The 24,621-nt window shown below is 37.8% G+C and overlaps 1 protein-coding gene across 3 annotated transcripts in view; it reads left to right on the top strand.

Moving 5' to 3' along the window:
* The window catches only part of LOC137293422 (alpha-actinin, sarcomeric-like), a 63,807-nt gene that overhangs the window by 4,051 nt on the left and 35,135 nt on the right, over positions 1-24,621 (top strand). For 2 of the 3 annotated variants that reach the window (XR_010957481.1, XM_067823949.1), the window contains exons 2-7: positions 11,282-11,516; positions 20,534-20,620; positions 20,792-20,879; positions 21,313-21,391; positions 23,824-23,905; positions 24,179-24,264. Coding sequence is in view for 2 of the 3 variants with exons in the window: in XM_067823949.1 (XP_067680050.1) it covers positions 11,282-11,516; positions 20,534-20,620; positions 20,792-20,879; positions 21,313-21,391; positions 23,824-23,905; positions 24,179-24,264 (657 nt within the window). In the remaining variant the exon portion in view is untranslated. Of the gene's footprint in view, positions 1-11,281; positions 11,517-20,533; positions 20,621-20,791; positions 20,880-21,312; positions 21,392-21,499; positions 21,579-23,823; positions 23,906-24,178; positions 24,265-24,621 lie in introns of all 3 variants that reach the window. The other variant, XM_067823951.1, reaches the window with a different exon arrangement.

The raw sequence follows: 24,621 nt of genomic DNA, 5'->3' as shown, positions 1-24,621 counted from the left end.
GAAAAAAAAAATATCTTGCCAGCTTTGTAGGGCGGTTGTTGGGTGGCCTAGTGGTTAAAGTGTTATCTTATCAGATCAAAGATCCGGGTTCGAGTCCCAAAACTTATTCTATGTCTGCTGCCCAGTTTTGATTCATGGAAAGTGATATCGTAAGAGGCATCAGGTAATTTTAGATGAGATTCAGTGTCCTGGAAAATGAGCCAATATGATACCCAACAATTTGTTTTTTTGTTGGAGTGAGTTGGGTGGGTGTATTGCTGGGTTGAACAGTGTACCAACTTGGTGGAACATTGTCACTTTCCAGAATACATTCAAAGGAGTAGCCTGCCCTGTATTGTAAAATGAAGTTGCTCTTACCCTCATTACATGAATGAAAGACCTTTGCTGTGAACATGGCTGGTTGTGGACTTTGAATCATGCTTTTAATGATAAGGTGAAGTTAATATAGTGGACAATTGATATTCACCCATCACGAACAAACTGGCCTTGATGTGCATTGATCTTGGCCTTGATATAGTGTCACACACTGACAGAGGTGTTGATGTGTTTGTTTCACAGGTTGTCCTGTACGTTTTACAGTACTCGAACCCACACTATACTATGTAGTTTGAAATGTGTTATTGTCTGTTGAGCCCCAGTGACCAGCAGTTAACCTTGCCTACATTCATGTCCTTTGTACTGTGTTCCTTGCAACAATGCCAGCAGTGTTAGGCCAATACATTTATTCGGACACCGGACAGGATACCTTGTTTCTACATTAGGTTATCTGAATATTTGCAACTGTGTAATAGTGTTTAACCAGCCACTGACCCTGAGGCAGACAGAACTTGGATTCTTGTCATCTCTTATTGAGATAAGAGAAGGATGTTCAGAGATCTGTCACTACCATTAAGGAAACCATAGATTTTATTATCTGAAGTTTATTGGATCCTTAGAGCCCTTTGGTCTGCTTTATCAGCACATTATAGCAATATAGGACAATGAACAAAGATTTGGTGGTTTGTGGTGTTTTTGCTGTTTATGGCACACTCAAGCAAATCTGCGACATGCACCACTGCCCTGAAGCTGAGTGTTGAAAATTCTGTTTGTCAAAGAAGTTCTGTTAGTTCACAGTATATCTGAAAATATATAATAAATATACTGAAAATAATTTTTAAGGCTGTGCTTGGACCAGTACACTCAGATTTTAGGGTAATCAAGTAAATTTGACCATGGTGCTTGCTGTAATTTCTAAGATGTTTCGTTCTTGGTCAGAGGATACAGAATCTCATCTCTTATATTGTGGCAATTTTATAAAAAAAATTCCAAAACAATTGCTTGAGTATTTTCATGCTCAGAAGTGTTTCTGAGCAGATTAGGCAAGTCCAAATTGGCTGGTGCTAAAAGTGTGGTTATCGTGTGTGTGACATACTTAGGGCACACTTTTGGGTGCGAAAGCTGACCATGTCAACATTCAGTGTTTGAGGTAGGGTGTGAGGTGTCGCAGTTCGTACCTCACTGGTCTGCTAATCTTAACCTTGCACTTCATGAATTCACTGTCACACAAGCTCTGGTGGCTGTCAGACTGACTTGTTTTATCTCTGTAAACGTTGTGTCTGGTAGGCTTTATCTGGTGCATACTCTCAGGAAGTTCAGCCATGTTTACAGCTCAGAGGTTACTACAGCCTTGGCTTTATGGAAGAAATCAAAAGCTTCAGATTATGACATGGAAATTATCTTTCAACATGATGAGAATCCTTCCTGAGTCTTCTCAGCACTACAATTTTTATGTTACCAGAGTACTGTATAAAGTTCATGTCAGTTCGTTTTTGGTTTTAACTTTGCATTAACATGTCTGTTTATTGTTTGTATATCTAATTCATCTGGATGGTTGTTAAATTGTCTGATTAGGTAGTTCACTCTGAACTTAGCTTTAATGAAATCCAAGTATGTCTACAGACTGACAAGATGGGGTCTGGTGTTGCTGTTGGAATTAAACAGTTTGTTAGTGTGTCCTCTAGGTCATACTTAGCAGAGGGTTTTAAACCAGGAGTGGTGGTAGAGTATGTTCAGAGCTTAGCTGTCTTATCCAGCTAAGAATAGCTGACTCATAGCGATGTTGTTGGTAGCTGGTTCAGTTCAGACCAAATCACGTTCAACAAGTCAGTGCCCGTGCTTAAATGTTAAAGACTTGAAATAGGGACTGTCAGAGGTAGTATTCTGAAATGCAAGGTAGCTGTTGAGATCATCAATTCCTGCATTTGGGCATTTTAGATATTTTGAAAATGATGTACGTTTGTGCTGATTTTTATGATGACCTTTGATAAAATAATAAGTCGACTAAGACAAAACCTGTGAAAAAAATCAGTATAAATTTAAAACCCTGGCTGAAGTCAGTACGTTATGCAGCTTGTATGTAGGCTATTGTAGCTCTGTCCTCCAGTTGCCACAAAGAAGGCTGCTTTGATATTTCTCGGTTCAGATTTTTTATGTACCCAGATTGTCACTGAAACTCGCAAAATATCAATCCTGCACTAACTGTTTCTGAGTGGGTTCAGCATTCTAACTGTTAGTGTGTGTCATTATCTTTGTCCCATAAAGAATGCGTCTGGTCATAAAATGATTCCTGTTGAGTCATGGTGTGACTGCCTAGATACAACTGATAGCAATTTCTGAGACAGAAACTAATTTTGATCTGTATAATGCAGCGCTAGATCCCATAAACAGATTAACACCTGGCTTGTGTTGCTCCTAATGATGTTGCAGTTTTTGACTGTTGTTGGATATGAGCAATAGCCAGCTCAGCACAATATGCAAGTGGTGCCGAGTACAAGCATACATGCTGATTCTGCTTAACCAAGATAGGAAGGAACCAAGATTCTTGTAGCAGAGCCAAAGATGTGGGCAACCAGAGAGTAGGGTTTCATTGCAATGTCATCAACATGTGCTGGTAGGCACTGCTACAACCATAGACATATCTTTACTTACAAGTCTGTTTGGGTTAGCTCACCTGAGCAAAGGTTAGGACATTCGTGGTGTGAAGTTGCTTCATCTGATAGCCAGGTTGTGCCTACTTCTAGGAAATATGTGGAGTTATCTTGGAGTAGACAGCTTGGAGTAACAGGTGCTTTCCTGTTCTGGGTGTTACATCTGTGCCATGTGTTTACCTTAACCACTGGTTTTAAGTCAAAGTTCATTACCATTTTCTTTTGCTCATTTAGGAGAGTGTCTTTGTCAAATGAGTGAAATGTATAGTGATTTCATTTGTGACAAATGACATTAAGGTCTTTCCATAAAGTGATCATCTTTTGAAAATGCTGTTACTTTCATGTATGAATAACTGTTGACTATCAATTTGTGTCCGAGAAAATATCCTGTGTATTACTTGGAAAGAAATACTATTGAAATATTGATATATATTTTGGGCATATCTTTTTTGACATTGCCTATTGTGTAGTTGCTTATTTCATGCACTCTTTTTATTATGACCAAAAATGGAAACATACTTTTATAATACGTGTCAGCTCCATATAAGCACATATGGTATAGTTTCTACAGTATTATAAGCACATGGGTTGGTCTCCACCTCTCCCCACAGATTTGTATGCTTGTTAATTTGTAGGTTTTCGGATCAGAGAGGTTATTTTCTCGTAGGAATGGGGGTGGTATCCTAGTGGTTAAAGGCTTTTCTTGTCACAGCAAAGACATGGGTTCGATTTCCCACATGATTGCTATGTGTGAAGCCCATCTCTGGTGTCACCGCTGTGATATTGCTGGAATATTAACAAAACTATAAAATAAACTCACTCAAGAGGAATGATCTATAGTACATGATGCTGTGGTAAATTTTTCCTCACAGTCCATTTACAAGCTTAGTGGCAGATATTTTTGTTAATGCTTTCTTAAGAATTCTCATAATTTGCCCTAACCTGTTTCTCAATATGGTCCATCAGTATCACTGCTTCCAGCCAGTTGTTTTTCACCTGCAGTTAATCCCATTGAAATCTGTAACATCAATACTTTGTCAACTGTTTAATGGTAATCCGATTAAAGTGCACTGTGAAACATCCCCCGAAGCATTGAAGCAAACCAAATTAATGATCACTCAAAGAATGGTTGATCTGTTTCGTAAAGCAGACTTGAGATGATGAAGTTGATGTTCAGATATTTGTTCATTAGCTATTCTTAAGAAAGATTCTGTGAGGTATGGCATTGTATGAACAATGTTCAAACAGATCGGTTACCAGATGGCAAGTTAACATTGGTGTCAGAAGCCATTGCATGCAGTATTGATGAGGATTGAGGATGTCAGACACACTTTCTGTATCCTTCTCCCTAACTTGTTTATAGACTGAGCAAAGTGTACAAGATCCCAGTATGGCAGCTAAGCTCAGTTGATCAACCGATGAAAGTTTAATGTGCACAAGATACCTCTGGCTGGGTCAATCTATGCAAACGTTTAAGAGTTTCGTGTTCCAGAGGGTAGTTTTTGATAACCTCAAGTGCAGAGTGGGTATACAGCTGTTTGAGCTTGGTTTACTGAGATAGTGTTGTTGGGGCCTCTTAGAGGACATTGTGGCTTGATTTATGTTTTGACAGCTTTTCCTTACAGCTTAAGATAGAGGACATAGAGGGATCTACATTGTTTGTGTTAAGTGATTTGTATTTATTTTATTTTTTATTTGTTTTAAATTTTATATGGATTTATCTATACACTGAGTTAAAGTGTTGTTTGTCCAATATCACGTCAGGACTGCTAGATGAATTGTTGCATATGCATGTAGAAGAGTTTTATTGTTTATCTGTATGAGCATGTTTTTGTTAAAGCAAAAGTTGCAAGAGTGGTGACAGTGTTTGGAAGTTTCTTTTAAGAAGGAATATACAAGTTGAAAAACTTGCTTAATAATTGTTTATAATGATATATAGGCTTGAAAGTGGGTGATGAAATTGTTGCAAATAAAACATTTTGAGTAGACGTGTGTATTGATATGCTGATTATTTCCTGGTAGATATGTGAGTTGGATATTGTAGAAAACTGTTTGCAGAAAGGTCATACGAGTTACAATGCAACTGTAGATATGGTGACTGCTGTGATGATGCTGCCATCTGGAGGTGCATTTTGGATTTTTGAAACATTGTTGTCAAGGTATGATGCTACTTGCTACATGAATATGGGTGGCATTTTAGTTGGAGCTGTTTGTTTCTATGAAAATTATGTGTTTTCAGAGACCTGGGTTTTTCAAGGTCACCTAACTGTATGCTGCTACATACACATTGCTCAGGTGTAGTTATTTCAAGTTATTCTCACAACACCGCAGTAAACATGGATTGTTATTAATCTGCCCACCTCAGTGTGCAGTGATTAGTCAGTCACAAGGAATAACAAAGCGTAATGAAATGTGCAGTCCCAGCTGTAAACATTTCCTGTCATTGAACCTGCTGTAGGAGACCAGTTGAGCTAGTACAGGGATTGGGAAAGGCTGGAGCCATGTGTCATTTGCACATCAGAATAAAAAGCTCATTAGAATTTTGAAGTTTACAAGTCATACAAGGGCAGTGACCCATTCTAAATTCATAAAATGGCTAATAATCCTGAAAATGATCCATTGCCAGAGATTTCTTTTGCAATCCCGTAGTATATTTCTGTTGCGGTACATTTGCTTCCTTAAGTTGGTAGGCTCAGGGCCCTCTTAGGTGTTTTCTATGAATTTGATGTAATATTGCTGAAAGTCTTGCTGATTTGCTCATTCACTCCACATGATTCAAGTGAGGCACTCAATAGGAAGCTATTTAAGTATTGCAGATAGTGTTCCAGTTGTAGCATAGTGTTCCAGTTGTAGCATAGTGTTCCAGTTGTAGCAAGGGATGAATCGAGTCGTCCTGCCATGGTGCATTTGTAGTCCTTCCACTTGGAGTAATTGTGGTTACTTAACTACACTGTCAACACCTAAAGCAAACAGAGCCACCTAGTTGTACTAATCTGGTGACACTCAAGTGTTGTTGCCCTGAACGGACGCTTATGTTTGTGTGCAATCTCATCACAGTCAATTTACACATTGATTTCCATGTTTGTAGGCCACTGCTATATTTATTCTGTCATGGCCTTGTAGGTGCCCTGCCCCATGACCCACCCAGGGGGACATGTCCCTTCATCACCATAGTATTACATAAAACTGTCCCGTCCCAGCCTGGCGCTCCTCCTCCCCATTGACATGATACATCATTACAAGTTGTGTTATATTCAGAGCAGGTAAATATAGGTTTATGATGGCCACACCTATTGTAAAGTTGCTGAAGCTTGTATGCCTCTGTTCATATTGATTTTGAATTATGTGCAGAACATTCCAGCTGCAAATGGTAAATTAGCTGTTGCAACTGGCTATTAGTACATAGAGATAGAATGAATTGATTTTTATTGTCAGCATTACTTCTCTTTCTGTATGCAGTGACCTACAAAAGGAGTTTTGAGGGGGCTAAATGATTCATTTATTGTTAGAGGTAGCAGCATTTAACATGTGCAAGACTTCTCATAATTTTATTTAACCATTTGACCTGTCACAGCCATGGTCACGTTATATTTCACCCCAAATTTGAAACTACAGATTTAACTCAGTCTTATAAATTTGACAATATTTGGCATGTTTCTCAACATTTGACAGAAGAATTTCTAGAGGATAACGAGGTTGATGTTCTACAGTTTTGATAGGTATGATTACGTTTGCTCACTGTCACCAGATGTTCGGGTCATTTCAGCCATGTTCATCCTGAATGTAGACATTATTGCCCTAACACTGTCATCTATCCTAATGCCTCGTGGACCACACAATCCTTTTACTATGGACATTCCGATTTTCTGCCCTTAATGGAACAGCTTAGCCTATGATACCAGTGCATTTGACAGTGAGTGATGCTGTAGCAGGTCAGAGAAGAGCCCAACAGTGAGGAATACAATGCAATCAGACCCAGAAGCTCTTTGATACTGCCTGCAAAGACTGGCTTCGGGTCTCTTGGGACTTAATGTTGCCTCAAGTGTTGTGGAGTGCAGGGTTTTGTTGCTAGGTTGGCTGTGTTTGGGAGCTTGGAGATTAGGGAGGTGTCAATTATAGCAGGGAAAATAATGAGGCTTTCACACCATAATACTTTTATTAGGCTGTTGCAATTAGTCAGGTTGTTTGTACAAAGAAGATATCTTACATTCTGGTTATATCAATACTGGAGAAAATGGAGTGCTGAGACTGTTATGAGAGTTTTGGAAAAACTGACACACTCTATTGATGTTTGTCTGATGAGTGCTACATCTGATGTTTGTGTGTGATGCTGATAATAAATATGATGCTAGGAGGTTGTTTGAGTCCTATGTTAACGTCTGTGTAGTTGACATTAGCAATATAGATTAGGCACACAGCATGAACAAGAGGGAGAAATGAACTAACTGTCTTACAGTGCCCTGAATTTTCTAGGGCACACAGTCTGACAGATTATAGGATAGTTTCGGTTTCCTTGCACAATGTTTTTTGTAAACTTCCATGTTTAGAAATGTTCATAGTTACGAGTTTTGGACAGGGAACTGAAATATTTATTCATTTGGACACATTAAGAAGTTACATTGTATTTGACCTGGTGTCTGTATAAAGAAGCAAGTGAAGCAGTGATTGTATCAGTTAATCTGTTGTGATGAGCTGTATTCCAAGGTGCAGGTATAGATGTAGATCTGGCCTGGGAGCAATTAGAGTATTTCCGTGTTAGACTGTGTTTGGGAATGGAATATCACATTCCAAGTCTGGATCAGCAGTTCTGCATCGTCAGAAGTGAGTACAATCTGTAGCCTCTCCATGTCGTGGGTAGTTCAACATGAAGCTTGAGGAGCTGTATGCTTCTCACTCCTGTTTGTGTGGAACACATTTCCTACCTTGCACTGATGGGGGCTTGCTGCTTCACTGGGTCCCAGCAGCATGGCTCTATATATAGACTGGGAGGTATGGAGATAGGGAGGCAGGCAGGCATCTGTCACAACTACCTGGAGGAGGTAGCAGGCTTTGCCTTCAGCAAGAATGTCTTCAAGTCACATTGGCCCAACTCACCTTGAACATTTCTACCTTCTCTAGGCACAATGAACATAAAACTTTGATCACTAGGAAACCACTCAGTTAGGAGATAGTTATCAGCAGGTAAAGGTAGCTTTGGGTGTAGAAAATGAATTTGTGAAAAATGTTGGTCTGACCTTGGATATCATTACGCCACTTGTAAACAATTGAAGCTGTTTCTGTGTTTTGGGTAAAAAAAAAGGAGTTGATTTGTTGGCTTTCTTGCAAGTTTATTGATTATTTACAGGTATTGATCAAAGGGCCTGATCAAAGGCTTGGTACAAGTGTTTCTTTATTGAGAAGTGAAGTACAGCTCACTTGCTGTTGGTAAATATTGTTTAGGAATTAGCCTGTTGTGGCTTAAAGACCAGCTTAACAAGTGGGTTGTACTTAGAAAGGATTGTGTTATTTGGTTGAAACATTTTCTCAAATTTCGTTGCTTGACATGGCTATGATGTGGGAGACAGGAAGATTGATATGAAACAGTGTTTGGTTCTATGTTGTTTGTTTTGTCTGCAGGTATTTAGGGACAGTCAGAACATTACGATACAGGGTGTTCAGTCTTCAGGCAGGTGGAGATGCAAGTTTGTCAGTTTATCATGGTCAGGATTTGACAGTGAACTAGCTAGATTTCGTTGTTAGTGTCTAACCCTGTAGCAGGACATACTGTTAACAAATGGAACATGGTTGATAAGACATGGCAGTGATATGTTGTAGTACCGTAAGTGATGGTTCTGGAAGTGCATCATCTAAGCTGGTGTCAGACATAAACCTACATTAACTAAAAGTAGCGTCCATCCATGTTGAACATGCAGTGAAGTGGGACAAGAATCAAATGGGCGAGATCATGATCAATGGGAGACTGTCACAGCTGTGAGTTCAGAACAGACAATTGATTGGTACTTGTGTCAGACATCAGGTACTTGTCAATATTGCTACAACTGCAGTCACGCTTCATGATGTGGCATCAGGCACGATTCAGTCATACTGTGTCATGTTTAGCAATTCAGTCATACCATGTCGTGTTTAGCAATTCAGTCACACTGCGTCGTGTTTAGCAATTAAGTCATACTGGGTCGTTTAGAGATGCAGTGATACTGGGTCTTGTTTAGATAATATTTTGCATTTATTTTACTGAATACATAAATAATTAAAACTTTAAATATAACAGTATACAAACCAGTTCAGCAGATGGGTAAAGTTTTTAAACACTTGCAAATTAGGTACATACAATATTTATCGCATAGCATTCCAAGAAGGAACAGTGGCTATGGTGGAACAGTCATAATAGTTGTTCATTTGTTTTTCTTTTTTTTAGAGGTTTCGAGATTTGTCAAACTTAGAATTGTTAAGAAAATGTAGTGCTAAGACAGGTGTATTTTCCATATCTTGCTAAATCAAAGGGCAGAAATGGTTTGTGAAACTGTTCCAGGAGGACAGTTATATGGTTACTAAATTATATGGAATCTGGTCTTTGGGTTTGTTTCAAAGCTGTTCTCTTAAAAAAATGTCACAGATTCTTGCGAGCATGTTGGTAAATACTCCTAGCCTATCCTCTCCCAACAAGTGATTTCTAAGTTTCTTGTAACCTTTTGGGCAGACAAGTTGTTAAGTGACGTTTGAGGAGAGGTAAATAGTGATGACTGCTGCCAGACATAGGCAGCTTGTTAGTCAGTGTGATTGATGTGTAAGGCATAGAACATCTTAATGCTTGCTATCATCAATATGCCCCAGGCTGGCCATGGGATTCTGGCATGTAATGCTACATGATATGTTTGGATGTAAATCATGTATGATCTGTGCAAAGTCTCATTCCATATTCTGTCAGATTGACCATGTCAGGACTGTGATTAGGACCGACATGAGATGTATGGTGTATGGCCCCTTCTTCTTAACTGTAGGTTATGCACAGACTTGTTCATTGTATTTTGGTTCAGTGTCATGATCCATTTCTTTGAGGGGCAGTGAGGTAGCCTGGTGGTTAAAGTGTTTGTTTGTAATGGCAAAGACTGGGGTTTGCTTCCTCACATGGGTACAGTGCATGAAGTCTATTACTGCTGCCCACCCCCCAATCATGATATTGCTGGGATTTTGCTCAGCCCTTTGAAAAGAGGTTTTAGCTTTGGTAGTCGCGTCCAAACAGACATGCATTATTACAACAAACTACTACTCTTCTCTCAAGTGCACCGAGTCCATCTGTAAATAGATTTGCAGCTAGTGTCAGTTATGAGGTACCTATGAACATGTTCTACAGTTGGTCATAAGCAACCAATGTTTGTCATAACAGGTAACCATGTTGAATGGCATAACGTCATCATATCCCAGTTTTAACCTTGATGCTCATGATGTCAATCACTGACTTCTCTTTCCAAGGCTACTTTATGTATAAACTGCAGTCATCTTGGCCATGAGGCTAGAAACCAAGTTATCATTTCATACAATGTTGTGTGATTCTGCAAGTCATGTAAAATCAAAGGATCCTGCTGCTATTCTGACAGGGTGAGCACAACAAGGCAGGGGGCAAGTTATCTGGCTTCACTAGATTGCAGGTCCTGTTGTTAATGTTGAGGAATGTTAACAGGGTTACATCTTAGGGGAAATGTTTGTCAGATGGTGTCAACTCTAGTAGAATATCTTGTGAACTCTACACTGATACTTCTGTATGAAGTAACCAGGTCATACAGGGAAATAAATGCTCTATGTTTTCAGTAGACTGCCTATTTTTTACAGTGTTATGGCCTCCTGATAGGGAATGTTCATAATTTTGATAAGAAAATGTTTGTAAAGTGTACGATTTGTGTATGATCCTGAAATCTACTTGAGTCTCATTTTGATGGTTTATCATCAGTTGGTGTCGACTTTTTATGTATTGAGGATTTGTGGTAACTTTACTGATGTGATGTGAGTATGGCTTGTCGCCATGTTTAGCAATATTCCAGCAATACCAAAGTAGGGTACACAGAAAGGGATTCGCACATTGTACCCATATGATGAATTGAGCCTAGGTTTTTGGCTTGAAGCTATCCCATTGCCTCCAGTTACTTAATTGAAGAGAAGAGTAATTTTCTATGCTGATGATATTGTAATCTGTCAATAATAATAACAATGAATTATTCTTAATAATGGGACTAGAAAGTGAATGATAATTATGATTCAATTTATTGATGATGGTGATGATGATGGTGACTTATTTTGAAAGTATTTTCTTTCTTTTTCAGACTTTCACAGCATGGTGCAACTCCCACTTGCGGAAAGCAGGAACAAATATAGAAAACATAGAGGAGGACTTTCGAAATGGTTTAAAACTTATGTTATTATTAGAAGTAATCTCCGGGGAGCAGTTACCTAAACCAGACCGAGGAAAGATGAGATTCCACAAAATAGCCAATGTGAACAAAGCTTTGGACTACATTGCCAGCAAAGGTGTTAAGTTGGTCTCAATAGGAGCTGAAGGTAAGTGTCTCCTGTCACATGTGACAGTAGTGCCTACAGTGAGCAACTAAACCATTGTTTGAAATTAAGCATTAACTTCACTCATGCATGGGGAAATCTAGACTTGCTTCATTAAAGGCTTTTAGCATTGCAGGGAAGGCAAGGCAGTAGGGAAAATAATATGGTTCAGGGACTGTGACACAAAATACACTCATCCTTCTCATAACCGTTATGTCAAGAGTGCATTTTTGGGGTTTTGCTAGATCAGTCTAAGTAAACTTAGTCTCAGTACTTTTCGTCACATTTGGCTCCTGAGTCTAACAAAACCTAAAATGAGGTCACGTCAGGTAACCTTTGAGACTGACTAATCAGAACACAACTCACCCAATTGTGAAAGTGGACATGCGCACATACCTTTTGAATTTTTTTCACAGAAAGGTTTGTACCTGAACGATTCTGAATGCTATTTTCCATACGATCGCTACCAGGTAATGCACATGGAGCATGCTACAATACTGTCAACAGTGGGTAAACAGTCGCTGAAAATAACGTTTTTGGCAATGTTCACTAATGGTAACCATGTTATTTAAAGCTGTAAGCATATGTACTGCAGGTCAAATGCTGGTGTTTTATACAAATTTCGTTTGAGGGATCACTGTCAATGACTAGTGAACTTGTTAAGTCCAGCCAAACCCTGAAAGTAGCCATCGTCTGATTGGTTAAATCCATTTGGCCTTCTCGCGTTTGATTGGACGGTCATAGGTTGCTCTTAGGTTATCTGACGTGACCTCCTACTAAGTTTTGTTCGACTCAGTAGTAGAATGTAACTAAAAGAACTAAGACTAAGTTTACTTAGATTTTTGCTATATTAACTTTATGAATGTTATTATATTATATTATATTATATTATATTATATTATATTATATTAATGTTGAACACTGAAGATTGTTCCACTTTTCCTTAATATGCTGGAGTATTTTGTTGCTATGTTTCACTTTCTGTGGTTCAGATTGTTTGGGGAACATCATGATTAACCTCAGGTTGGTCTAATAACCCTCCATTTCCTGAGCATTCTGGGTTCATCTCTTATTTAACCTTGACCTTGATTTGTACATCATGTTCGGATACACAAGGTAAATAGGTCTTCAGTAACCCTGTATGCCACAAGAACCAAATAATGGATGATGATGAGGGTGTTTGTCTTGGCTTATCATTGAAACTGGACCCAGTGTGATTAATTTGTTGCTTCAGTATCCATCCTTGGTGTGTTCAGCCAAGATTTAACTTTGTCGTACCTGCTCTGATATAGCCAGAGGATTACGAATCCAATATGAAACACACATAAACTCTGATTCCTTCAGTGTAATGATAGTGCTGACTATTAGTCTTTCCTAGGCTGATGACTTTAACTAGTATACCACATTTTAAATACATATTGCACAAATTTAAATGATTAGATCAATGATATCAATAGGCTTGGTTGGAACATGTGTCATGTTGACAGAAAAGATTATGATATCTGATTATCAGAACAGCTTGTGGTTTTGATATCAGGAATTGACTGTACTGTTTACATGACATTCTCTGCAACAGTGTTGTGCAACTACATACATCCAGCTGTACACGAGATATTACACTGCAGTAAGCACTTAAATCGAACACCAGGGGCCATTTCATACATCATAGATCTGGAGTCAGTGGCATAGCGTTGCAGCAGTCTGGTGTTGCTGGGATAGCATTGGCATACATAAACACCATTCTCAGTAGCTAGTACATATGGCAACCACTTAATGGTGGCCTTGTATCATAATCAGTGTTTTATGTCGTGAACTACTTACTAGCAATTCCAGCTGGGTATTTGGAAACAAGAATGTCCAAGTTCACACTCATGTCACTTAAGTAACTTTAATTACTCTGGGGAACGGTCACCTGTATTGGACAAGAATGGTGATTGGATGGCTACAATGCTTCATACCATTTAGTGGACTTTGATGGCTGACTAGCAAAGTACATGTGTTGACATTCTCTGATTAACCTGAAGATACTTCCTGAAAGGCATATTACAATTCACAGACAGCTTTGATATGGCAAGGGTAAGGTCAGGTTAGGGAAAATGTTCTGTTAGGGTTAAATTTAATGATAAGGTTAAGGATATGGTTAAAGATATTGGAAGGATATAAGTAGAAAGGATATAAGTAACATAAGGTTCAGGAAAGGAGGTTAAGGATAATGCAGGGATAGACATAGCTGAGCTGGGTTAAAATAGAGTTGAAAATAGGAGTAGCAACAAGGTTAGGATTGAGAGAGTTAAAAAAGACACACAAAATTGATAACCCAGTATCAATGACACTTACATCCACTTGTGTGGTGAGGATGTAATGGCTGCAAAATGGACTCTTGACTTTAGTGGGCAAAGATTATGGGAATTGTGTAGATCACAGGAAAGAGCAAGTTAATTGTGTAATGTTGCATGCACTCTTCCTTGTTTTATAAACAGTGGTGGTAGACATATTTTCAGTATGTGAACAGGGAAGAAAGCAGAGGAACTGTTCTGACTGTGCACATTAGCAGATATGCAAACAATGGCAGTTTTTGACACAACAGGATAACTGTAGTTTTACTTCTTTTGCTCATGTTCATTGGCCATTATAAGTAGGCTATATTTTAGTAAGGGAAAGAGTGCAGAAGGGAAAGGTCCCTGGGTTTGTTTTTAATGTCACACTCGGCAATATTCCAGATGTACGTAGGCAACCTGTAGGTAATCGAGTCTGCATCAGACAATACACTGATCAATAACATGAGCATTGATCTACTCTGTTGCGATATGATGACATGTGACTGCTAAGTTAGCGAGTCTGACCATCTACCCCAGTTAGTTGCTACTTTTAACAAGCTTGGGTTTCTGATGACCAATTCTAACTCAGATCTTCACAGGCTGCATGGGGTTTGTGTTGCAGATAGTTTGGTGTTATATACCTTTATGGTCATGTTAGTTCCAGGAAATATGAGTTAAAAAAGTTTCTCATCTTTGAGCATGAAAAATAATAATTTATTCTCATAAGATTAAAAAGCATGATACAGTGGCAAAATGTAAACGATACATAAACATATTAACATTCATACTTTCAGTGCTTAGCTTACAGCTTTGAATATATCAATAACTGTATTGTCTTAGAAAAAGGTATTGATACATCAAGGCATCTGTAGTGAAAACTGCTGACGTCATTTTCAGATTTGACATTATGCCTACTGTCCATAAAGTTGTACTTTCTCATCTGTAACCAGTAAGGCTAAAGTCTGCAGAGGTTTATATCAAGTGTTTTTAGGCGTATAGTGCTGTACATAAATGACCAATGGGTTGATCTGATCCTTTAACAATGATGTGTTGCCATGGTTACAGTAGCATTGAATTATTCAACATTTAGTCAATTTATTTTGTTAAAGTATATAATTTCTTACACTGAACACCTTACAGCACTTCTTTTTATTCATGATGAGACCATTTATAAAGAAATAGAAAATCAATTAAGTTTCAGTAGTACTTTATCATCACAGTTAAAATCAGACATTGTATTATGTAGTTATTTGTGTGTCAGAAAACAAATTATATATGGACAGATAATGTAAATGAAAGCTTTTCTACATGATAGTTGCTGATGGACTTAGTACAGCAGTGACAGGGCCTCAAATTCGATCAAACCACTTAAACCAGTAAGTGTTGTACACACAGGTCAAGTTGGGATATTGTTTACAGGCTTCACTTACACATTGTAGTAACTGCGGAAACGAGAAGGGTTAAAACGAGGAAACCAGGAAATTGTGATGTTTTCATTCAACTCATTGTTAGTGTGACCTTTTGTGCACATAAACTGAGGCTGTGGAGTTGATAGCGATGAAATTGTGCTTAAACATAAAGGATGGTTATGTTTGATTTCATTCGAAGTGATCTTAAGGATCTTAAGGACTTTTTTATGACAAAGTACACATCAAAATTGTAACAACCAAACAGTTATTTGTAAAACATTTAAGTTTTCTTGCCTTGAAACAAGTTAAAAAATTTTGCACAAAATATATTGCAGTCAGTGAGTGAATTTCTGCTTTACGCCACTTTGGGCATTGTGACACCATATCGGGGACATCATAAATGAACTTTGTTCATTGTACCCATGTAGGGAATCAAATCTGGGGCTGTAGGATGACAAGCAGAAAGGGATAATATTTTGTACAATATGGCATAACATGCACTTACTGCAAGGATATTATTAATAATCTGCAAGTGCTTTAAGTGTATTGTCTGTATTGTGTTGCATGAGGTATCATTGAGCCTCTCAAGACTTGAGCCTCTGCAGCCTTGACCTACATCTGCATTACTTTAGAATGCCTGTTCTAACTGGAATGTATCGTAAGCGTGACAGTGTAGATGCCTCCTTCAATCCCATTAGCTCTTAGTCACAACGTCACAACCAGTCTAGAAACAATTAAACAATAGTCTTACCATCTTGATAATAGCCCATACGCATCTGAATTTAGGTGTGCAAGTGTTAACAGTTTGAAAGGAACAATTGTGTCTCATTTGAAATTGGATCCGTCCTGAAGGAGTATTTTTTTCTAATTTGTATGCATATAATTGAGTTTCAAGAGATCTTTTTCTCTTGATAAAGGAGAGCTTCATGTTAACTGTTTGTCTTTTACACGAGCCTTTTGGTCCAACACTTCGTTCTGGAATTGTCCCTGTTAAATATTGGTGAGGTAACAAAGAAAAGCCAAATGGACACAACATGGCTCCATGACTCTGTGACTCATGATAGAGTGCGGGTGACCTTTGCTCCTCCCAGAGTCTCCCCATCTTCCTGTCTGCTAGAGTTGTCACCTCGTGTTCTCTAGAAGTACTCAAATCAATAAAGGTCTGCATATTGTAGCAATATTTGACTATAAAATCCCTCATCTTGCTGCCTCTGTTGCTTTGTCAATGAAACTACAATCATGTGGTCTATATTTAAGGCTCACAGTTACTAGCAGTGTAGGAATGTGGTATTCTAAAGGCAAGGTGAAGTAATTTAAGGAAAAAACATTCCTTCACCTTCTATCTTTCCAGGTCCCAAAGTCTTGATAATATCCTTTTGATGGTTATGTTCAATTTTAAGCAGTGATTAGTGACATGATTGAGTTACAAAAAATGTTTCAATTCAAACAAGTTGAGAAAATATAACTCTGATAATGTTATAAAATAGTAGTATCAATCTTTAGCTTTGTTGACCATACAAGCAGGTTTCTCCATGACACACAAAACCTGAGTAAATGAATGTATTGCTTTTGATGCAATAAAATCACTTATCAAAACCACACCTTTCAATTCTATAGGCAATAATTGTAACTAAAATGATTTCTGATTTCACTCTGACTAGAAAGTACACACGATAATTCAAAGTTGGAGGCATATAACTGAAAAAAAGGACATTAGTTGAAAACTGATTATCTTTGTACATTGTTTGACCCCCAACTTTAGATGTTGACATGCCGTAGAAATTTGGAAATTCAACCTGACTCCCAAATATAAATGTCTTAGGGAAACCCTGCATACAAGTGGCTTAAATCCATGTAATAAATATTTCCTCTTCCTGCTATCAGATATGTTGTGGGCCTTGGGGGTAGTTAAAGTTTGCTGTCGTGCCAAAGGCTCGGGTTTGATTCCCCACATGGAAACAATGTGTGAAGCCCGTTTCTGGTGCACCTTGCCATGATATATGAATATTGCTAAAAGTGGCATAAACTAACCTCATGCACCACATGATGTTTTTATTGGACCTAAGTATTTATCTTCAGCAACCCATGCTTTTGGCGACTAACAGAATCGGGTGGTTTGGCTCGATAAGTTGATGCATGTCTGTGTATTCCCATTCCATAGATCAATGCTGATGATGTCAATCACTGGTGAGTATTTACATACCACAGTCATATTGCTTGAGAATTTGCTGAGCACAGCATTTAACAATAAACAAGAAACGTTAAATGTTCTACTTTCAACATAGAGTTACGACAAGGACGTTGACTTTCTTGCTAGGTATTTAGCATTCTGTACAAGGAAAATCACTAAATAAAATGAATAGTTTGGTTTTAATCATGTTGGGTTATCTCCAGGTTTGACCTTTTGTTCAGTTCTTTCCACTACCAAACAGCATCAACAAAAACAGGTTGAAAGATAAACAAACAAGACCCTTGAGGCTCAGTTCATGTTTTCTTGCAGTATCATAGAGCTTGAGGGATGAAGGATGTATACAATAATGGAGGTACTCATCCTTCCTCTGCTCGAAAACCAGATGGTATTAGTAACTTGTAGGCACTGTCATAGTGTTTATGGGTCCATGTTATGGGTATACAATGCTGGAAGTAGATACTATGTATGGGTTGTGGTAGAATCAGACTTCGCTCAGCTGGCAACACAGCGGTTGACATGTGGTGTCACTTTACCCTTGCAAACAAGAAAAAATAGTAACCTTGTTTACTCCACAGAAAAATGGATTGCTGTGTTGGGCTTTGATTTTGTGTAAAAGGAACCAACATTATAACTATTTCTCAAGTGCTGGAAGATTAGTTACAGGATGAAATTAGAAATGGCTATAGCTCTTAATCGTCTGCTAATTCACATGATTGGCTGCCATAGAGAACTGACTGCTTCTCAAATGATGTCACAGCTGCAAGAGATAAATGACTGATACTAGTTGAAACATCCTTTCTTGATGGACATTGGTGCTGACCACATGGATATCCATTCAAAGAGGAATAACATATAATTGTCGTAATTCTGTAGTTTATGGATATTTTAAAAGGTATAAATCATCTGTTATTTCAGACAAATGTGAAACGTTTTGAAAGTTTTCATTTTTCTACATATGCAGCTCCAACTGATATCCGTCCTAAATACACCATTAAACAAAAGTAGGGGACATTGGTTTTTCAGGATTGATAAAATGCAAGTGATGAAGCCAAGGACAAAACAGATAATGAACGGAAAATTCACAGTGTGTCACATTCTCTCTCTGTCTCCAGAACACCTTTTTGTCTTATGCATTGCCATTGGGTAGTGGTATGCTGACAAAATATCCCCTACTTTTTTTAAATGGTATATATAGAGGTTCAGCAGGCACATTTACCGCTTATGTGCTCCTGATTGTGATTAGTGTGTTGTCCGTGTGAAGGTATAGTCAGGGCCACAACTAATGAATAAAATGTTAAGCTGAGCTCCACAATGTGCACCAGTTCCTGTGACACAAATTGGTCTCTCTCTCTCTCTCTGTGTGCAAGCTCAGTCAGATGTCTCTGTGGCGTTCCACACTGGCGTTCCACACTGTTTCACATCAACAATGCCTCCCAGCCGGCCCACATACAAAGATCTGATTATGGAAAGAAGTTGAAAACTCTAACCAGCTGAAAGTATGCAAAGTGTGTAGGGGTAGACATAAATCCTATGACCCACAGTGCATACTCAGGTTTTGTAAAGTATGTCAATGAGTGAAAGTACCATACATACACACGAGCTGATAATGTTGCACAGGGCTTTGTTGTGTTCAGGGGATGATCTAACCAGGTCACACTGACACAGATTTGGAGGTTTCAGAGCATGTGAAGGACAGATTTAAAAGCAGATTGGTTTTCCTTTCTCTAAGTTCAATCAATCTGCTCTCAAAGAAAAGTTCAACAAAAAATTCATGTTCATGAATACATTTATGATGAAAAGGTGCTGAGGAAATATGGATCTCTAATTCTGGGTTTGAAAATGAGTTGTACTGTTTTCCATACGGCTATATATTTTTCATGATTATTGATTTTTGCAGGCAGTTTTGACTAGCGGCTTTAATTGAAAACTCTTGATTTTTTTTCTATCAGTCATAAACTAGACAATAATCTTTCACAAAGAAATAAAGGTTGTTAAAAGATAAATTTTTTGACGTCTGCTCAGGAATACTATAATAAGTTGCAGGTGGGTATGATGACCTGACCTAGTTTAGAGTCTCCTGCTGATACTGAAAACATTCACTGAAAAGAGAACAGTTTCAACAGCAATAGGTTGACAAGGGTGTATCGAGTATTTGTTTACAGTGTAAAGTGATATTATTTTAGGATTAAACTTACAGAGTGACTTGCAGTTGCTAAATTGGTCTTGTTTGTGCTTAAATGTAATAATGATGAAAATAAGTTGGTAAGATAAAAAGACAATTAATATCTTAGACATACTTTTACATCAAATATTTATTCAGCTATTTATGAAGTTCCTGTTCTTATTTGTGGCATAAGGACATTTCCAGTGATTTCGAAAACGTTTGTTGCTGGACATTTATACAAATGACCTGTTTGAGAGACTGTCAGTTTTTGCAAATGTGTCTTTTTTTATGTGTATGAAACAATGTGGAGTTTGGCTTTTTATGCTTGAGTTTAATTGATGAATTGTTACTGGTACAGTCTGCTTATCCGTCTGTCTCACAGTCCATGAACCACATTATTTTCCCTGCTGCCAAGTCTTCTTCGCAGTGCTAAAGCCCTAAATGAAGCAAGTTTTGATTTCCTAAGGTTCAGGTTCGGAATTGCTGGTGTGCTACGGGTGTGCTTGTTGTTATCACAAGTATATATTTTCAGAGACTAAGCATTAGTGTATGTGTTAAATTTAACTTGCCATGTTACTTGAAATACAACTTGTGATGCTTCCATGAGGACATGATAAATGAACGTACATTGATGCACAACAGTATTTTGTGTGAGGATAAAGTTGTTGCATTTTGATGTCATTTGTCAGTATGAAGGGAAGTTGAAACAGTTTCATAACGTTAATGGAATGTGTTTTACTTTTAATAGCTGATATTACTGCTCACCATGACAAGTGTTTTCCTGCAATATGGCTGGGATGTTGCTAATTGTTGTGACGTTAAACAACAAACAAACAAGGGGTCATTTTAATGCTTTGTATTGACTATTTTGTTGTGTCACATTTGCACATGTGGATACAGTTTGATAACCTCTAAATTCTTCTTCTTTCTAATTTCAGAAATTGTAGATGGAAATGTAAAAATGACGTTAGGTATGATCTGGACGATCATTTTAAGATTTGCTATTCAAGACATTACAGTAGAAGGTGAGTACTTGACATTTTATGAAGTAATGTTTTCAAATAAATTTTCAAGTAGTTATTACACTTTAGAAAAAGCATTTTTATGCTCAGTAGTATTGTTACTTGAATGAACCTGACTTTTGTTCAGACTTAAGAAAATTAATTTTTCTGAAATTCATTTGCTTGTATTTACAGAAATGACAGCAAAAGAAGGTTTACTTCTTTGGTGCCAGAGGAAGACTGCCCCATATAGAAATGTCAATGTACAGAACTTCCACCTTAGGTGAGACCTAGTAAAGGGAGATAACTATCACTGAACCATGTGCTTTAGTTTTATGAGTTGTAGTCAGAAGTAGACACACAAGAACATGGTTTAAATCTATGTGACTAGAATAGTGTTAAGTATATTGCCCAGTCTTTGTAATATTGTGAATTGTCTTGGTAAAATTTCTAGTTAGAAATTACTCTGCTCATTTATTACTATAAGATACAGTTATTAAGTTCATACAAATTTTTATGTAACCATTGAAAGGTATTTTTTCAAGTTTAAGAGTTTGATAAACTTATCTGACCTGGAGTTCTATAGTGAGTAGTGTTCTACAGTAGAAACAAAGAAAATGAGTTGATAGTTTTTAAAATCTCCTTTCCCTGTTTCAGTTGCCATTTTTCCTACGTAGCCATATTTATGTTGTTAATGTGACTGTCTGCTTTTCCAGCTGGAAGGATGGTTTAGCCTTCTGTGCCCTAATTCACAGACATCGGCCTGAACTCATAGACTATTACAAGTTATCACGGGTAATAGGTGGCGCCCTCGCCCAACGAGAATGCTGCCGTAACATCTAACACATTACCTTCTTTCTTTCGTTAGCCTGTGCATGTGCTTATTTTTAATTTCTTCTTCAGCTTTAAAGATGGTTTGGCATTCTGTGCACTCATACACAGGCACCGACCTGATCTTATTGACTACAGCAAACTATCTAAGGTGAGTTATGGGGTCAAATAGGCTACGTCAGAGGTCAAGGACAACCAGGAAGCACCTGTTAGAACTGATAGTCAAAGGAGTTTGGGTTTTTTTCAGGTGTCTTTTAATGGTCTTTGGATTATGTGGTTTCGTTGGGTTCTTAAATAAGGTTTGCTAGTCAGGAGACATGGTGTATCTATTCAAAATTGTTATATTGGTGTAGACTGAACTATTATAGAGATCATATGTCATTTTATAAATTGGTTGAAATTATTCCTTTACTGTATTTTGTTTGCGAGGATTCTACTAACATATCCTTTTTCGGGATAGTTCTTACGACTCTGAAAGGTGTATCTGTGTTGACTTTCTGAACAGTTAAAATGGACAGAACAAAAGTTGCCCGAATACTGAGTTATTTTGTTTTCTGTTTAAGAAGACTTTTGTTAAGAGAGAAATTCGAAGTTGACAGCAGTGTTAGAAGATGAGTCAAACATGAGATATCTGTTGATATGGTGATAGAGTCATGAGATATCTGTTGATATGGTGATAGAGTCAAAGTCATGATTTGAGAATCCTGTTGTAAATAATACTGGTTGTTTCCACAATAGGTCTGTTTGAGATTATTCCAGAAGGTTTACACGAATGAATTTAGGGAAGGTCTATGTGGCTTGGCCTGTTGGATTCTATATAGACTTTACTATGGTTTAGGAAAACAGTTGAAGCATTTGTGTAGCCTCATTGTTAGACTGCTTGCTTTTATGTAAAAAAAATGGGTGTTACGATAATGATGGAATGGTCTGATTTGTTTTTGAAGTAAAGCTTCACCCACCAACTCGGTGCATGGTGGTCCACAGTGAGGTCAAGGGCGTGAGGTTTTGTTGTGGTCTGATTGATCAGTTCTGGCAGGTGCTTTCAGAGTGGTGATTTAATTCTCGTCAACTTCAACAGTTAAAGGAGAAATATGAAGATCAGGATATCAGTATTGGTAACTTTACTGAATATTTGCATGACCTTTCTCTGAATGGTTCATCTGTCTATTCCTTGGTCCCCGATCAGAGGCTGGCTAGCTGAGCAATTGCTGTTGGGCACGGCTGGTATTGTGGGTGGGGCATGGTGACATGACAGTGGATTGGTTGGTCAGTCAGTCGCTGGTGTAGGGAGCTTGGGCTGGACACAATCATCTGCAGCTGAGAATATAATTGCAAATGATAAGTATGTATATGACTTATTTTTAAAAATTGTTTGATTGGTTTTTTTTAAAAAGCTCTCAGAAGATCATTTTTGTTTGAATTTGTCAATAATTTCATATAAATCTTTATTTTTCAATCACTTTTTCGTCAAGAACATGCCATTTTGTTCTCACTACTGCTATTTGTGTCACAAGCCAAGCAAGCTTTACAGAGCATGCAGCCATTCAGATATCTCAATTTCCAAGTTTGAAAGTTCTAAGTTGATTAATTTCATTAAACACATTTGTTTTTGAGATGTGATTTCATCATGATGATTGGGCATGTATTAAACGTTTTTACAGTGATTCTGTTTGTGTTTTTGCCACTTTTCTTGAGCATTGTTTCTTCACCTTTATGTAGGCCATTCTTTAGCTAGGATATCAACAGTTTTAGATTCAGTCTAGCATAGTTTCATAGTACCAATGCTCAAGAAAAGTGATTTAATGTTTGTACATGTGCCCATTTTCTCCATGAATTGAGCATGTTAAACCCTAGTGCATGAATTAAGTAGTGAGCTGCTTTCCAGTAGAAATAGACATTTTCTACAACTTTTTTTTTATTCACATAGAATGTTTCAACATTCAAGTAGAATGATCAGAAAATATTTGTGTGGAAATTTTACCTAGAATGTTTGTAGGATATAAATTATGTAAGTCATGTTTCTATGACATATGTTCGTGTTTGTGATGTCCAAGCACTTAGTAGGTCACATAGATTACACCTTTAGTTCATGCTGGTGTGATAATGCTTCTGCAATAATGATGAAACAATGATTGATGCCTTGGAGGAACATGAATTTGGAGGTCCTTGAAGACTTACCTGAAGTGCCGAGTGGAGTTATTGCCCTTTAGATTTCCTAAGAGGAGTTGTCTACCTTAGCTTCCAGAGAGTGATTCAACATTTGCCTTGAGTATAGATTGAATAGGAATGGCTTTACTAATACATAAGTGTAAGCAGTTGTATGTTAGCATGAATTAATGTATGGAATAATGCTGCTTGTGAATGTGGGTCTGATGTTTGTAATGTTTCTGTATCAGGACAACCCACTTCAAAATCTGAACACCGCCTTCGATGTTGCTGAACAGCACTTAGACATCCCCCGCATGTTGGATCCAGAAGGTGAGTGACACATCTTTTACCTGTAAAATAAAAGGCTGTTATGATATGTTGCACTGGAAGGGTGTCAGTTGAACTCTCTGTATCAGGTGATCGGTTTCGTCAGAACAGTGGCGTTTTGCTTCAAAGTCACAGATTTTCTTTGTTTTGTGGAAGAAATTTTGAAACCAATTGTTGTCCTTAGTGTGCAAGTTTCTGGAATATTGAAAATAATAAATCTCTAGAAGATCCTACAGGTTAGTATCTGCAACCAATGTTATTTTTCGCTATTGACAGATATGGTGAACTCCGTGAAACCAGATGAGAGGTCAGTGATGGCATACGTGTCCTGCTACTACCACGCCTTCTCAGGAGCTCAGCAGGTGAGAAGAATGACTTTGTATTCTGGTTCTGCTGGACAGAGAGTTGGCGCATGTTAGTCCTCTGAATAGTCCATTCGAATACACTTACATTCAAGATAGTGACACTACTAAGCGGAACAATATTAATCACAATTTCATATTAAATTCCCCATTTTCAAAGTGATCAGAATAACACCTCTGGGTTGGAATAACTCCAAGTGCTTCTTGCAATTGGCATTGTGTATTTGGACCGGTTCTTCAGATTTCATAACATGCCTGCGTGCATTCTCATTATTTTGACTTCTGATTTCACTGAATTTACATTTTTGCTCATTATTTTGACCTCTATTTTGACTGGATTGTTTTCAGTTTTGCTCG

The sequence above is a fragment of the Haliotis asinina genome, chromosome 8 (assembly GCF_037392515.1).
Source record: "Haliotis asinina isolate JCU_RB_2024 chromosome 8, JCU_Hal_asi_v2, whole genome shotgun sequence".
NCBI classification, from domain to species: domain Eukaryota; kingdom Metazoa; phylum Mollusca; class Gastropoda; order Lepetellida; family Haliotidae; genus Haliotis; species Haliotis asinina.
This window is presented reverse-complemented; position numbering and strand designations above follow the sequence as displayed.